This window comes from Myotis yumanensis, unplaced genomic scaffold (genome assembly GCF_028538775.1).
Source record: "Myotis yumanensis isolate MYYU_CA2020_CCGP unplaced genomic scaffold, mMyoYum1.0.hap1 SCAF_2, whole genome shotgun sequence".
NCBI classification, from domain to species: Eukaryota; Metazoa; Chordata; class Mammalia; order Chiroptera; family Vespertilionidae; genus Myotis; species Myotis yumanensis.
The window spans coordinates 170,047,129-170,062,554 of NW_027223753.1; the positions used below are offsets into that span (position 1 = coordinate 170,047,129).

The window sequence follows — 15,426 nt, forward strand, 5'->3', positions numbered from 1 at the left end:
TGATTTTTCCAAATTTAGTTTATTTTGAAAATATGCACATTTGTGAAATATGTCTGGAGGACTGGTTATTCTATCCTATTTACAGAAGGAGAGAATTAAATCATATTGATGAATTATTAAAATTTGACCTATTCAATTTTATCTCTAATATCTTCTTTACTTAGAGAATTGCTACAAGGATTAAATAAGATAATATATATTAAACTATAGGCCCGGTGCACGAAATTTGTGCACTGGGGGAGGAGGGTGTCCCTCAGCCCAGCCTGCACCCTCTCCAATCTGGGACCCCTTGGGGGATGTCTGACTACTGGTTTAGGCCTTATCCCACAGGTTTGTGTGTCTAACTTTGTTTTTATAATGTAACTAGAGGCCTGGTGCACAAAAATTTGTGCACTCGGGGGGGTCCCTCAGCCCGGCCTGTGCCCTCTCACAGTCTGGGACCCTTCGGGGGATGTCCACCTGCTGGCTTAGGCCTGCTCCCCAGGGGATCAGGCCTAAGATGGCAGTCAGACATACCTCTGGCAGCCCAGGAGCCCTTGGGGGATGTCCACTTGCCAGCGGGGACTAGGCCTAAGCTGCAGTTGGACATTCTTAGTGCTGCTGAGGAGGCGGGAGAGGCTCCCGCCATCACTGCTGTGCTGGAAGTAGTCAGCCTGGCTTGTGGCTGAGCAGAGCTCCCCCTGTGGGAGTGCACTGACCACCAGGCGGCAGCTCCTGCATTGAGCGTCTGCACCCTGGTGGTCAGTGTATGTCATAGTGACCAGTCATTCCCAGTTGTTCTGCTGTTACAGTCAATTTTCATATTACCCTTTTATTATATGCCTGGTGCATGGGTGGGGGCTGGCTGGTTTGCCCTGAAGGGTGTCCCAGATCAGGTGGGGGTCCTGCTGGGGTGCCTGGCCAGCCTGGGTGAGGGGCTGATGGCTGTTTGCAGGCTGGCCACAGCCCCTTCAGGCTGGGGGTCCCCACTTGGGTGCCTGGCCTACCTGGGTGAGGGGTTGATAGCTGTTTGCAGGCTGGTAAGCCCCCCAGCAGGGACCCTCACCCCATGAGGGTGTGGCCAGCCTGGGTGAGGGGTTGATGGCTGTTTTCAGGCTGGCCACGGCCCCTAGACACCCAAGCTCCCAGTGGAGGCTGGCTGGAAGCAGGTATCTGGGATTTATTTATCTTCTATAATTGAATTTTTGTTGTCTTCAGTGGAGGCTACAGCCAGCCAGCGCAGGCGGGAAGCTTGGCTTCCTCCATCACTGGGGCAACCAAGCCTCCTGCTTGCTCCAGCTCCATGGCTGCCGGCCGCCATCTTGGTTGGGTTAATTTGCATATAGTTGCTCTGATTGGCTGGTGGGTATGGCTTGGGGTGTAGTGAAGTTACAGTCAATTTCCATGTTTCTCTTTTATTAGATTAGATATTAATTTACAGGGATCGGGCCTAAACCAACAGTTGGACATCCCTCTCAGAATCTGGGACTGCTGGCTCCCAACTGCTCACCTGCCTGCCTGTCTGATTGCCCCTAACTGCTAATGCCTGCCAGCCTAATAACCCCCTAACCCAGTGGTTCTCAACCTTGGCTGCATGTTAGAATCACCTGGGAATCTTTTTAAAATCCTGATTTCTGGGCCTCATCCTCCAGAAATTCTGTTTCTTTGTTATTAGGTGAGGCCACTACATTAGTAATAAAGAAACAGAATTTCTGGAGGATGAGGCCCAGAAATCAGGATTTTAAAAAGATTCCCAGGTGATTCTAATGTGCAGCCAAGGTTGAGAACCACTGCCCTAACCACTCCCCTGCCAGTCTGATTGACACCTAACTGTTCCCAGCTGGCCCCATAGTCCCAACTGCCCTACCTTGCCAACCTGGTCGCCCCTAACTGCCCTCCCTTGCTGGCCTAATCATCTCCAACTGCCCTCACCTGCCAGCCCAATCACTCCCAACTGCCCTCCCCTGCCTGCCTCGTCACCCACAACTTCCCTCCCCTGCAGGCCTGGTCACCCCCAACTGCCCTCTCCTGCCGGCCATCTTGTGGCCACATGAGGGCAGCCATCTTATGCAAGGGTGTGATGGTCAATTTGCATATTACCTCTTTATTATATAGGATATCCTAACCTATACATTAGCATATGATTATTTGGTAAATGTTAGTTTAATGTTAGATGATTCTTTACCCATGGTAAACATTTGCCAACTTTGGTTCATGAAACACCCAGATGCCTGGAAGCATTTCTACAGTTCCTTGAAAGAAATGTGGTCACAGTACACAAGCTTCAAATTTCTCTGCTCCAACATGAACCATGGATTGTAGACCTGAAGCAAGAAACCCAACTTATAACATTTTTGCAAACTTCAGTGGTAAGGACATTTATTGAGAACAGATTTGTGAGGTGATCGGTCATCAGAAAACCTCTCAGCTTACCTATTTCCCAGTTACACGACATTGGTCAAGTCATTCTATATATTTCTATTTTGATTTCTTTATCTGCAAAACAAGAATAGTAATAACTTATGGGCTTATAAGAAAACAAAAGTAATAAAATGTTTGATAAGTTTGAAGATGTATAGATGATGAGTTATTATTTTGCACCAGGAATTTAAGAGGGAGAACTAAAACAAACCAGCAGGTAATTTGTCTCACATTCCTTCTTCTACAACCCTATCACTACTCTCCTCAGAGTTATTAAGTGAAAACAAGTGGGACACACTTAATTTGTACATATTTGCAACCTGGATAATAAAGAAGTAAATACATATTTGACAAAAGATGAAAAATAAGAGTTGCTGGAGATAAGCAAGGATATCTCATCAATATCTTTATTGATATTGAGCTAATACCCAAAGATGATTAAAAAATACAAGTGTAACCTTAGCTTGTTTGGTTCAGTGGATAAATCATTGGCCTGCAGACTGAAGGGTCCCAGGTTTGATTCCAGTTAAGGGCACTTGCTCAGATTGTGTGCTCGATCCCCAGTGGGAGGTGTGCAGGAGTCAGCCAATGAATAATTTCCTCTTATTATTGATGTTTCTATCTCTCTCCCTTCTTATCTAAAATCAATAAAAATATATTTAAGAAAAATAGAAGTGTAAAATATTATTTAAAAAACAAATATAATCAATGAAGTAGTGAAAATAATAAACACTTAAAGAGGCAAAGGAAGTGGGAAGTACAATGTATGTGAACTTAGTCTGGTTCTTTTATAAACATATGTCGGTGGGTGATATCTGATGATGATAAATCAATACAAACAAATGAAAATATATTTTTCAGAGTTATGAAGGTAACTACCAACAGAACCAGAAACAAAGACTCAAAATAAGCTACCACTAAGTTGGAAATAGAAAGGAGTTGGGAAGCTGTTGGTGTCCACCACAAGCTCTTCTGTATCATTTGATTTTCTTTACCATTTGATAGAATATGGAAACAAAATTAAACTACTAAATAAGTAAGATGTGATCTTGTTTATCTTTAGTGGCATCAAGATAACCTCAGATAAGATTGTTGCTACTAAGGATTTTATTTTTAACCATCTTTTTTATTCTATACCTCTATTGTCTAGTAAGATAGCCACTAGACATGTGGCTATATGAAATTACATTAGTTAAAACAAAATTAGATAAAAATTTCAGTTCCTAAGTCTCATCTGCCATATTTCATGGTTAATGGCTACTGTGTTGGGCAGCATAAAATTATGGAATTTTCCATTATTGCAAAAAGGCATATACCCTCTAAGGAATCTATACACAGTTGAGGTTTTACCAGTCACGCATTAGTGGGTGACAACCTGACCTTTATCTCTATACCAATGACAGTTGCCTCAGCTCATCACTTCCTTCTGACACACCGCTTCTGGCCGGAGCACCTACCAGGTCATCATGTTCTGATTATTCTAAGTGTGGCCTACACTTCTGCTAACTGAACGCTGTTCTAAAACTGACAAGCTTCTGACTGATGCTCTGGGCATCACTCAACTAGTCTTATTTATTATTTTCTTTAAACCCAATAAAATGTCATTCCTCACTTTCTGTAACTATGGTACATTCTGAGTGTTGCTATGTGTTTTGATGTAACCACAACAAAGTCTGAGGAATAAAAAAGCGTTTGGTAAAATCAAAATGCTATTTCTTTCTAAAGTCAGGGAGAAGGCTTAACTTGGTTTGCCACTTTGTGAAACCAGACCACAAAAAGGCAGTGGTTTCACAGAAGCTTAAACATATGCTACAAAATGGGTTGAAATAAAAATGACTATGACATCAGGTTCATAAAATACATTATGGATCGATTGCCTAAAATGTGTAAAGATCTATGTTAGAGGAGAAATTAGAATACCTTCAAAAAGTTTATAGTCAATCAGGGGAGAAAATAGCTTAACAGCTATCTTTAATATAAGTCAAATTGTGGATCCAGTAGAATGACTGACTTAACATCTATTCCCATCTTGTTCTAGTAAGTCTTTGGTACTGCACCAATTAGAAAACTATTATAATTCTCAGATTTCTTTTTAGCTAGGGTCTGGATGTGTTTAAATTCTAACTTAATCCATGCCTTCTACCCATGAGTGCACAATCTTAGCCAAGTTTCAAGCCTCTTTGCACTTTGCTTTCCTTTGTTTCAATAGAGCTTGTGACAATGACATTAATGTATTCTTCAGAGATATCTGAAGATTGATTCATTGATATAGTGAATGCAAAGACTGTACCACACTGTCTGGTACCTATAAACCCTCAAAAAAACTTTGCAGTTACTATTAAGAGAAAGAAATGGAATGCTCTTCCCATATCCTGCTTCAGAATAAAGGAGGAGGAAGGGGCCAGAATATGTCACATTTATTTTTCTCTTGTAGACCTAGCAGATGCAATGTGGCTCTAGAGCCAGTAGCTCCTGATACTTAGATTGTAGCTTAGGTGTGGTGTGATTCAGGTACCTGCTGTGGGGATAACAACTTCCTGATTGCCTAGCTTCCTATGTGTGGCAGAGATAACTAAACTTTTGGTGGGCCAATTTTGCAGTGCTGTCCAGGGAATCAGTCCTGGAGTCACAGCCTCAAGCTTGTGCTCCAGCCTTTCTAACAACTTTGCAAGTACTTCATTCCAAATGTTAAACACTTTCTGTTTAAAATAGTGGAATGGTTTATATTATGTGAAGCTGAACCCAACCTGACAGAGAGAATGGAAGAAGTGGCATCATGGCTCTGCCACTAGTGAGCTGTGGTGTCTTCATGAGGTATGTGTGACAGTAACTGGGCCATATCACCATCCAGATCTGTTTTCCTATAAAATGAAAAATAGTCTTGAAGCAGGACGTAGGAATGGCATTCCATTTATTCCTCCTCCTAGCAGGAATTTCTGTCACCAGTGTCTTTCAGGATAACCATGGAGTAGGTGCCCTCACTCTCCACATTCAGGTGATGCAGCACATCACACAGAATCATTTGAAAATGAAGTTCAAAATTGTTTCCTCAATCCATTGAGTGTAGGGAACTCTCCATGAAACCCCAGGTATGGGCAGCTTAGACTGTATTACTATGTGGTGGTCGATAGTCAAGTGCTCAGTCTCTACTAGAGCCCTGTAGCAATCAAAAAGAAAAAAAGAAATGTTATCTAACAGAATGGGCTATATTTGCTTAAAATCCTAATGTCTACTCAGTGATTCACCTATAGCGGCTGGCCAAATGTTCCATGCAGGACCTCCATTTGCCACAGATACTCCAAGCACCATTGGGTCTGTTGGGTATATAGGATGTAGCCCAAGTGATAAAGCAGCTTGCATAGCAGCCTGAAACTGCTCCTGATCCTTCTCTTGTTCTGTGTCTGACTCAAAATTAACAATCTTTTGAATTATTTGATCAATGGGTTGAAATAGACTATGTTGCCTCCAAAATCTAAAGAACCTCATTAGGCATTGTGGCTCTTTCTTAGTAATATAAGAGCAGAAACTTTCCAGCTGCCTTAGAAGGTATATCTTGGCATGTTCCAGTCCACTGATACACTAGAAAAGTCTCCAGTGTGACTTTTGGTGACACAAGCCCCAGAATTTGGGGGGATATATTTCCATGTTGGTGTCACACAATTGTTAGAATACCTTCTATTTCCTGTTTAAGTGGTTAAATCAAAATGACATCATCAGTGAAATAGAACTGTGGATCAGAGAGTTGGTCCAATTCCCTGTTGACTAGAATATGACATAGATTTGGAAGGTTGATATAACTCTAAGTATACTACTGGTACCAACAGATAAAAGCAGTAGAATTAATTGCTGTAGAAAGTAAGGGATTCTCTGATCTTGGAATGTTTTTGCATAAGCTGAGTCTGCCTTGGCTGTGTTTTGGTGGAGTAGATTCCTGCAATAGGTAGGAGGCTAACCTAGATGTCCTTTAAGGTCCCTTCTAATCTCAATTTAAATGAATCCATGACCAGTGAGCAAAGAATGTTAAAGGAAAGAAAAGGAATTTCTGTGACACATGCAGTAAGCATTAGATATGAGCAAGAAGGTGGTGAGTTAGAGAACTTGACCCCAATATATGTTCCATACATAGTGTAGCATTAGGATCTCTCATATATATCTAAACACATAAGAGTTAATTAAACTGGACCTATTATGTTCTCACCTCAAATTAACTCAGCAGCTATGATACACTGATTCTGATGTGCTTTTCCCTGGAAATGGAGATATTTGGAAAGAGCAGTGGACCAGAAATAGTAAATTGGGGGTTTTATAATATAATCCCAGTATTGCCAGGTATTCACCATCTGCTCTTTGAACAGTTTATTGCAAATTCTATTTGGCTTCACTAAAAAGGAGACTTACAAGATTTTTACTAAGAACATTTTATAATTGAGTATAAAATAGTTCATCAGGTAAAAGATCTAGACTCAGGAGCAACCTCATGTATTTGCCTCTCAGATTTCACAATGGTTGCAGCCCTAAAATGAAATATAATACACTTATTTTTTTTTTTTTTTGGTCTTGGGTTTTGATACTAAAGCAAGGGTTTAGCGAAGGATATCATAATTCCTCTTTGTGGTAACAGAATTTTACTAAGGGGCTGCTGCTACAATTGAGTGGAATAAGATAAGTTGATCAAGTCTCCGACACTCCTCAGGCCACAAATGGAGTTCTTCCTGAACCTCTGAAGAACTGGTATCTCCAAGGAAATCAGGAGACCTGGCCCCCTACCTGCCTTAGGAGCACCTTGTGGGAGGTGCAGACCAAAGTTGAATTTACACATGAGTGACTAAAGTTTCCTGCCACTAAGCATAAGAAGTCACTCAAGAGCAGCGTCCCTAAACCACAGCTACAGGATGTGGGCACAAGCCCTTGTATAATTGTTGGCCAAGAGCCAATAAGTATTCATCCCTGTGCAAATACTGGGGCTTTTTTTGGTTGTTGCTGTTAACCTTTGAAAACCACAGGCATTAGCCTCTCTCTTTCTTCCCCTTGGCACAGTCACCTTCTTTTCTTCAACTTGGTCTCTTATGTGCAAAGAATTTCTGAGGAGCTTTTAAAGCAAAATTTAATACTTTTGTCCTCCCCTCTCCTGCCCCACAACATACCAGGCAGAGGTAAACCCTACTTAAAAAAGTATCTGCTGGCTGTGTTGGCTTCCGCAGTTTTGTTTGGGCTTTTTGATCAGAGAGGAAATCAGAGAGCTCTATGAGTGACCTTAGCCTTCAAGAAAATTCAGGTAATTTCTGAAAGTTCCCTCTACACAACAGTGATCCATTTTTTCCTCTCACCTTTGAATTAACCCAGCAACTAAGATACACTGATTTAGATGGCATGCCTTTCTCTGGGAATGGAGATATATGGAAAGGGCAGTAGATCAGGAATAGGAAAATGGAAGCTTTACACTCTAATCCCAGTATTGCCAAAAACTCACCATCTGCTTTTTGAGCAATTTCTTCCCAATTTCTAGGCCTTTCCTCTGTGAAATAAAAGCTTTGGATTAGATGTTTCCTATGCTTCTTTGTCTCCACAGCCCTGAGCACTGGATTCCTTAGTAATGCTTCAGTAAAGGCAATGAGAATGGGCCTCAAGGTGAAATATCCCAAACTCATAAATTGTCTCTTTTTTCTACTTTTGAGGCTGGCCAAATGTGGGAGGTAAGGGATAGTGATTCTTGACCATCCACTTTGTTGTAAATAGCAGAGCATCAGTCAGCCCTGACTCTGTACCCAATTTCCCACATCCTGATATGGAAATCCAAGCTGAGCCTACTCCAGCATAAGAATATCTATATATATAAAAGCCAAGCGACCAGAATGACCAGAATGACTGGTCGCTATGAGGCACACTGCAGCGGCCAACCAGCCCAATCAGGGCCGTGATCAGCACCTCCCAACCTCCTGTGGCCCCTCCCCTTGGTTGGCCTGGCCCCCAATCGGCCCCCCCAAACCCTGATTGGGGGCAGGGCCAGCCGGTCAACCTCCCGTGTCCCCTCCTGCCCACCGGCCCAGCCCTGATCAGCCCCCATTGGGGCAGGTGACCAGACCCCAGCAGTGCACAAATTCATGCACCAGGCCTCCAGTTTTTAAATAAAAGAGATGGCAGATGGACATTACCGGATCACAAAAAGAGAAATTTATAACCATCAGAACTGGCCAAAATGTATTAGAAGACTGTGAGTAAGCTGTCAATAGAGATGATCAAGCAGTTTCTGAAAGGAGACTTTCTGGGATTTTCTAGTGGGAATTCCTGAATGGGATAAAGATCAGATAAAGAAGGTGGCCAACTATGACATTTGAATGATCATATGCTTCATAATAAATGACTTTTGTAACTAAACCTATTCCCAATCAAACCTATGATGTCCCTTTTGGAAACTTCATTGGTATAGTCCTGATGATAATCTGAAGGAAAATCCCAAGTGTCCATTAGGTCCTATGATTTGGGATGTTTGCTGAGGAGCCCAAGTGAGAATATCAAGTGTCACCAGAGAAAAAGATGGCCAGTGGGTCTACCGTGACCAAAAAACCATTCTAAGGGAGACATGAATTTAATGTTTTTGGATGTTACCCTACTTTCTGCTGCAAAAGTCACATCATTCTGCAGACAAGTACTCAATGCCTTTTCTTTAATAAAATAACTCACCTCATTCCATTAAGTCCTCATAAGACCTTTATGAAAAAAGCAGAGTTATTATTGCCTCCACTTTGCAGATGAGAAAATTAAACCTTAGGAAAATTAAAGTACTTTTCCAAGGTCTCACCTGACTGATTTAACTATTTTCAAACAAAAAGGAGTTTAATTATCTAATCAATAGCAACAATGATCTGGAGGATCATAAAAATCATAGGTTAAAGGATTACATCAATTGTCTCTTCAGCAATCCCTTTCACAATATCCACTTGTTCTGTCTCTACTTGAACACATCAAGCGATAGGGGTCTCACTCTTTCTAGGAGCAACCCATTCTATTTTTGGACATTTCTAACTTTAAGAAGTTTATTCTTGTTTTACATTACTATCCAAATTCCTATATTCTCTCATCCTCTGATCATAATCCTGCTTTCATGTCACATTTATTACTTTATAGCATATCTCTTAAGAGAGTCTTTGTGAAATGTGAAGACAGTTCTCCTGTTGTCATCTCTGAGTTCTGCATACTGAACAGCTTCAATGAGATTAAATGCATATTCTATTGTTACAGACTCGATCTCAAGGCTCAGAGACATCTACCTCCTCTCATGTTTTCTGATTTAATTCCATTGACGATGTTACAATGCGTCCTTTAGAAGGTCATTTGGGAACAGTCCAGCTTAGGTTACAAAGAGGACAACTATGCAGAGAGAAGTCAATTGTCAGGCTGATCCTTAAATGGTAACTGAAGAGAAAGGGCTGGACATTTCAGATGCTTCTGCCAACAAATGCCACTATCTTGAGGCAAATGGGGATTTTCAGGCAACAGTGTCATAATAATTTGCCAATTATGAGGACTTCAGAACCACTGCCAAAATAATCCAACGACTTTTCTTTCCACTACTGTTGACAGGACAGCTAAAAATTTCAACATTTCCTTTTACAGTCTGAATAGAAGTCCCCTACCTTGGGGATTGTAACAATATTTGCTATCATGGGGGGAAGTGGATGCTGGGAAGGGGGAGAAGAGGGAGGGAAATACTAATGGAAGTAAACAAAGATAAAATGAAATGAGGTTTATTCAAGGCTTGGGTTCTGAATACCTCCATTAAATTGATGTTTGTGAATGTATCAGAGGACAAATCTTAGGAATCAAGGAAGTAAATTTTTCAAAGACTTAAAAAATAGATACCACATAAGCAAAACACACACACACACAAAATATGCCTGAATTTTTTTAATTTGAATTCCTACCAAGATTTCTCAACTTTGAGTCTTGGGACAGGTAAAAAGCTGATTATAATAATGTATCTGGTGTTCAACATTAAAAATGAATTAAAAATAAGGTAAAATTGGAATTTTGAAAAATACAAGAAACTTGAAGAATTGAGAAAAGATGAGATAATCTCTCAAGTTGTTCAAAATGAGACATAAGTCAAGAAAATACGAAGAGGAAATAAAATTAAAAAGAACAATGGGAACAAAATGAGTTAGGATGACCTCAAAAACCTTTGAGATCCATAAACATTCCACAGGGACCTCCCTCTGAGACCCCAAAAGAAGGAGACTAGTGGCATCACCACTTCTACTTTAATCATTGTGGCCCTACTTCTATCTGTTTTACATATTGGACACCCATTAGAACATAAGGGCCTGCTATTAAAAAAAAATGTTTGAACAAAAAATTACAAACAGAAATGAGCCATTAAAAATTCTTGAGCAGAGACTGATATGACCAAATTGTGCTTTATGAATCTGGCAACCGAGAGCAGATTGGATCAGAAGCCAGCCTTGAATTGAGGATCCCAATTAAAAGGCTATGAACTGTAAAAAAAAAAACAAAATAAAAACAAAAACCAGACTATGGCCATTCTCCAAGTGAGCAGTGTTTAAAAATGTAAAAATGTTGATCTAATGATATACCTGTGGGGATGGAAAGGAGAAGTATATGTACAATTTTTAAAGAAGAATGAACAGTCTGACATCTGGGAATTGGGGTATAATGCTAAGTCACATACAGATGTGGTACTTTTATGGCCTGAATGTTTGTGTCTCTCATCCCCCACCCCAAATTTCATATGTTGAAATCTTAAAGCCCGATGTGGAGCCAGTAGGCAGTGATTAGGTCATGAGGGCAGATATTAATGCCCTTATAAAAGTAGCACAAGAGGACACCTTTGCCTCTTTGCCATATATAATGAAGTCTGCAACCTCAGGAGAGTCCCTCAACTGACCATGCTGGCATCTTAATTTCAGACTTCCAGCCTCCAGAACTGTGACAAATAAATTTCAGTTGTTTATAAGCCATCCAATTTGTGGTATTTTGTTATAGTGTCCCAAACTGACTAAGACAGATACTATATGGAATGTATTTGGCAAGGAGTTTAAAGAAATCAAAACTCATGGGTTTCAATAATAATGACTGGGTCCCTGAAAATGCCACAGAGAAATGCAGGCATTTGAAGATGTTGAATGTGAGAGGCCATTGGAACAGTGATAGAGATGATCAGCAGACACAAATGCAAAACTGAATCTTGAAGAAATATCAGGGATGAAAATGTGAATTTGGAAGTCACTCTCATAAGAAGGGTAGTTAATATAATACAGAGTACTCAATGAGAGAGAAGATCAGGATCAGAGGGCTAAAGATCAAGGCCTAGAAAATGCCTTCATTTAAAGGAGAGAGGAACAAGAACCCAGAGTGTCTTCCCTGAGTTTATGATCAGGTATTCACTTGATAACATTATTTAATGGGTTTAGGAGAATTTATTTTCTCGTTTTAGGAAATTTGATTATCCTCACATAAGATCTGAAGGGCACCTCTATCAGTATAATCAAGATTTTAGATTTTCTAAGATACTAAATATTTAAAATCATGTAATACTATTTAAAAGTAGTTAATTATTTCAGTCCAAAAATATGGTGGGCTGAACCAGAATCTTCAATAATGATATATCTATGAATGATGTACTTATACATCAAAAAGAGTCTCAAAAACCAATACTCCCACGGGCAAGGGAATAGCCAAGTTTGTTGCGGTTTCCAATGAATGACATCAGTCCCATGTAGGTCTCAATCAAAATGGGTTCAGTTAACACCATCAGTTCTTTTCCTCCTCCAGATCCACTTGAACTCTTGAGGGCATTCTGGATAGCTGGAACAAGCTTAGACATGAACCCAGACAGCTGAAGAGGAAAAGAAGGCACAGAGTTAGTGAATGCAGATTAGGTCCAGATGAACCCCTGCCCCAAACAGTTCTTACAAAAGTTGACCACTCTTGGAAGCTACAGTGATTCTTACTTCTTAAACAAGAATCATTTATTAGAATTGTTAATGTTGCTTCTGTTAGTCTTTTAATAAATTAATCACTAAGCAATTAATCACTTAACAAGTTATGTACATAAAAACATCTGCCTTATCTTGTTTATTTTTATTATTCACTAGAGGCTTGGTGCACAAATTCATGCACAGGGTCTGGCTGGCCCTGCCCAATCAGGGCCAATTTGGGCTGGGCTGGTCAGAGGGAGGGGCCATGGGCAGTTGACAAGCTGGCCCTGCCCCCTGGTCGAACTCCTGGTTCAACTCCCAGTTCAACTCCCAGTTGAGGGGAAAATTTGTATGTTAGCCTTTTATTATATAAGATAATTTGTGCAACATTACGTAGTCAATTTAACCCATATTTGCTGATAGTCTATTATGAATCAGATACCTATTGGGTGCTTCTAAAAATTAAAAAACAAAGAAGATATAGTCTCTGCCCTTAAACAAGTGATACAATAATAATCTAAAAAATGAGTTTGGAGGTCACTTCAGCAGTCCAGGCAAGAGATGATGGTAGCTTGGACCAGATAACAGTTAAGAACATGAGAACTGGTTGAATTGGGGATATTCTTCAAAGTAGAGCCATAGTACTTGCTGATATCATTGAATATAGGAGGTGAAGAGAGAATATAGGAATCAAAGAGGACATCTAGCATTTTGGTCTATCAATTGAGTAGGTAGTACTATCATTACTGAGTTGGAGAAGCCTGCGGGAGTAAGGGTTGGAGGTGGAGAGTGCTCAAGGATTCTGTTTTAGATGTGCTTTTGAAGTGTTTAACCAGTAAGCCCTTTAGAGATTTACAATAGCCAGCTGGATACTTGAGCCTAAAGCATGAAGAAATATGCAGATGAAAAGCCCATGTCTATAGTTAAAAATTCCATAACAATGATTATAGATCCAGAAGTCAAGAACAATATCCATAAGTGAAGTTAGTAGCCTAAACAAGATAGGATAAAGGGTAGCGGTTAGAAATAGACAAAGTCAATGAACTTTTGTTGGAAAATATGCTCAGCACTGGGGACAATGCAAAGGAGTCTAATAGGTAAACTGAGGGCCCAAGAGTTCTAGAGATTTATCGAATGCCATATAGTTAGAAAGCAGCTGAGAAAGGTCTTGGAATCAGGTCACCTAACTTAAATCCTAAAGCCCTCTCTCTTATAAAACACTGTTATTAATAGCAATAAAATTCTAATATTTAGGCAAGAATTTATGTTCCTTATTTTCTAAAGGTAGAGAGAAAAATATCAGACTAAATAGTTTTCAAACCACATTCCTTAAAACACTGGATTCCCTTATTGATGGTGACAATATAGTTTATCATAAAACCAGGATTATTTTGAGAAAAAAGGAAGTTCTCTTATTAATAATGTTGGGACAGAAATTCTTGAGGGTTTGGGGAGAGGGTGTGGAAGAAAAGAAGCCAAGCAGGTAACCTGCTTAAATTCCTACAATAGAATCAATTAGACCTGCTCTGTTTTTATTAGTTTTATATATTTGGGGTCTAAATAAGATTTTGTTTTAAAATAATTTTTGCCTTTTAAAAAAATAGAGTACTAATCTTGCCTAGGAACCTCTAGCTCTGGCTATTCCATCCACAACATCTATAGTACCCACATTTCTATTCATCATAAAAACCAAGCTTAAATGCTATCTTGCCCACAATGCTTTCCCACATAGTCATGGCAAAAGTTATTTTTTATTCTATTATATTTTACTTATACCTCCACTCAAATATTTCATTCAATTTTCTAAGAACTAGAATAACAAGCATGTATGTCTGTCTATACAACTAAACCAAGGTTTCTCTACCTTGAGACCATTGCTATTTAGGGCCAGGTAACTCTTTGTTTAAGGTGAGGATACTCTATTTTAGAAAGTTAAAAAAAATCCTTAACCTCCACTCACTAGATCCCAATGGCACCCCACGCCAGGTATGACAACCAAAATGGTCTCCACACATTGTCCAAATTCCCCTGGGGGCAAAATCATCCCCTGTTGAGAACCACTAACCTAAAGAAAGTATAGCATGATGCAATGTGAGTATTGAAATAAAATAGATCTGGTCTTAAGTTATAAATATGGCAATCACTAGCAGTGTTAATTTTTATAGACCCTCTCTGAAATTTATAGTATCTTTTCTATAAAATAAGGCTACTAATAGAATCAAACTCATAATTTGTAAGGATTAAACTAACTGAAATAAAGGGTTTGTATATAAGCTCTTTGTGTGTGTACACATGTGCTCATGCATTTCAGGAAGGGTTGGGAAAGTAAAATGTGATGAGGCTAAAATTTGGAATCATATTGGAAAGGGCCATAAAGGAAGTCTACAGCTAATAACCAATAAACATTGTCAAACCATTGTCATCATCATCATTATCATCATCATCAAATTATGATTTCCTAAATACCAAAGTACAATTCACCTCAACATTTCCATTGCCAGCACCCTCTGGATAGTCAATATGCCTTTTTATACATTAAGAAATATTTGTCAAATGAGATTACTAAGTGCCTCCCCAGTCCTCATCATAAGCTTCATTGCATGAGAATCCTTTGTGGCCTCAGAATCTAAACGCTGTAAAGAAAAAGATGACACTATTTTATACTCAGTGAACTTGACAAAGAGCCAGATGCACTTTATTTGTAGTCATTTCTATGAACCCTCTAAAAGGAGGAGGGGCTTGGAAAACAGAATAAGCAGTACATTGAAGGAGAGGCAGATAAAAGGCCAAGTCCCCAAGCTGCCTTTTGAGTGTTTCAAGCCCCCGAACTCAATCTGTGTGACAAAAACACAGTGTCATCTGATATGAAAGCCACCAGCCACATACTTTCCTCTAAAAGCTTTTATACACCCACCCCTGCCTCCTTCTCTTTTATTCCAGTCTCAAAAACATGGGGTCAAATTTTAACAACTCCGATTACATAGGGGCTATGTGTTGGTAGGATAAGGTATAGCAGTGTGTGTGTGTGTGTGTGTGTGTGTGTGTGTTGGGTGGGGAGTGTTGAATGTTTTTGACTTTACAACTATTATTT

At 39.7% G+C, this 15,426-nt stretch overlaps 1 protein-coding gene across 1 annotated transcript in view; it reads right to left on the reverse strand.

Moving 5' to 3' along the window:
* Positions 1 to 10,304: 10,304 nt before the first annotated feature.
* Positions 10,305 to 15,426, reverse strand: part of TPRG1 (tumor protein p63 regulated 1) — a 146,333-nt gene continuing 141,211 nt past the window's right edge. Inside the window, exon 6 of the mRNA XM_070403600.1 lies at positions 10,305 to 12,253. Coding sequence (XP_070259701.1) covers positions 12,059 to 12,253 — 195 coding nt within the window. The 3' untranslated portion in view covers positions 10,305 to 12,058. The remainder of the gene's footprint in view (positions 12,254 to 15,426) is intronic.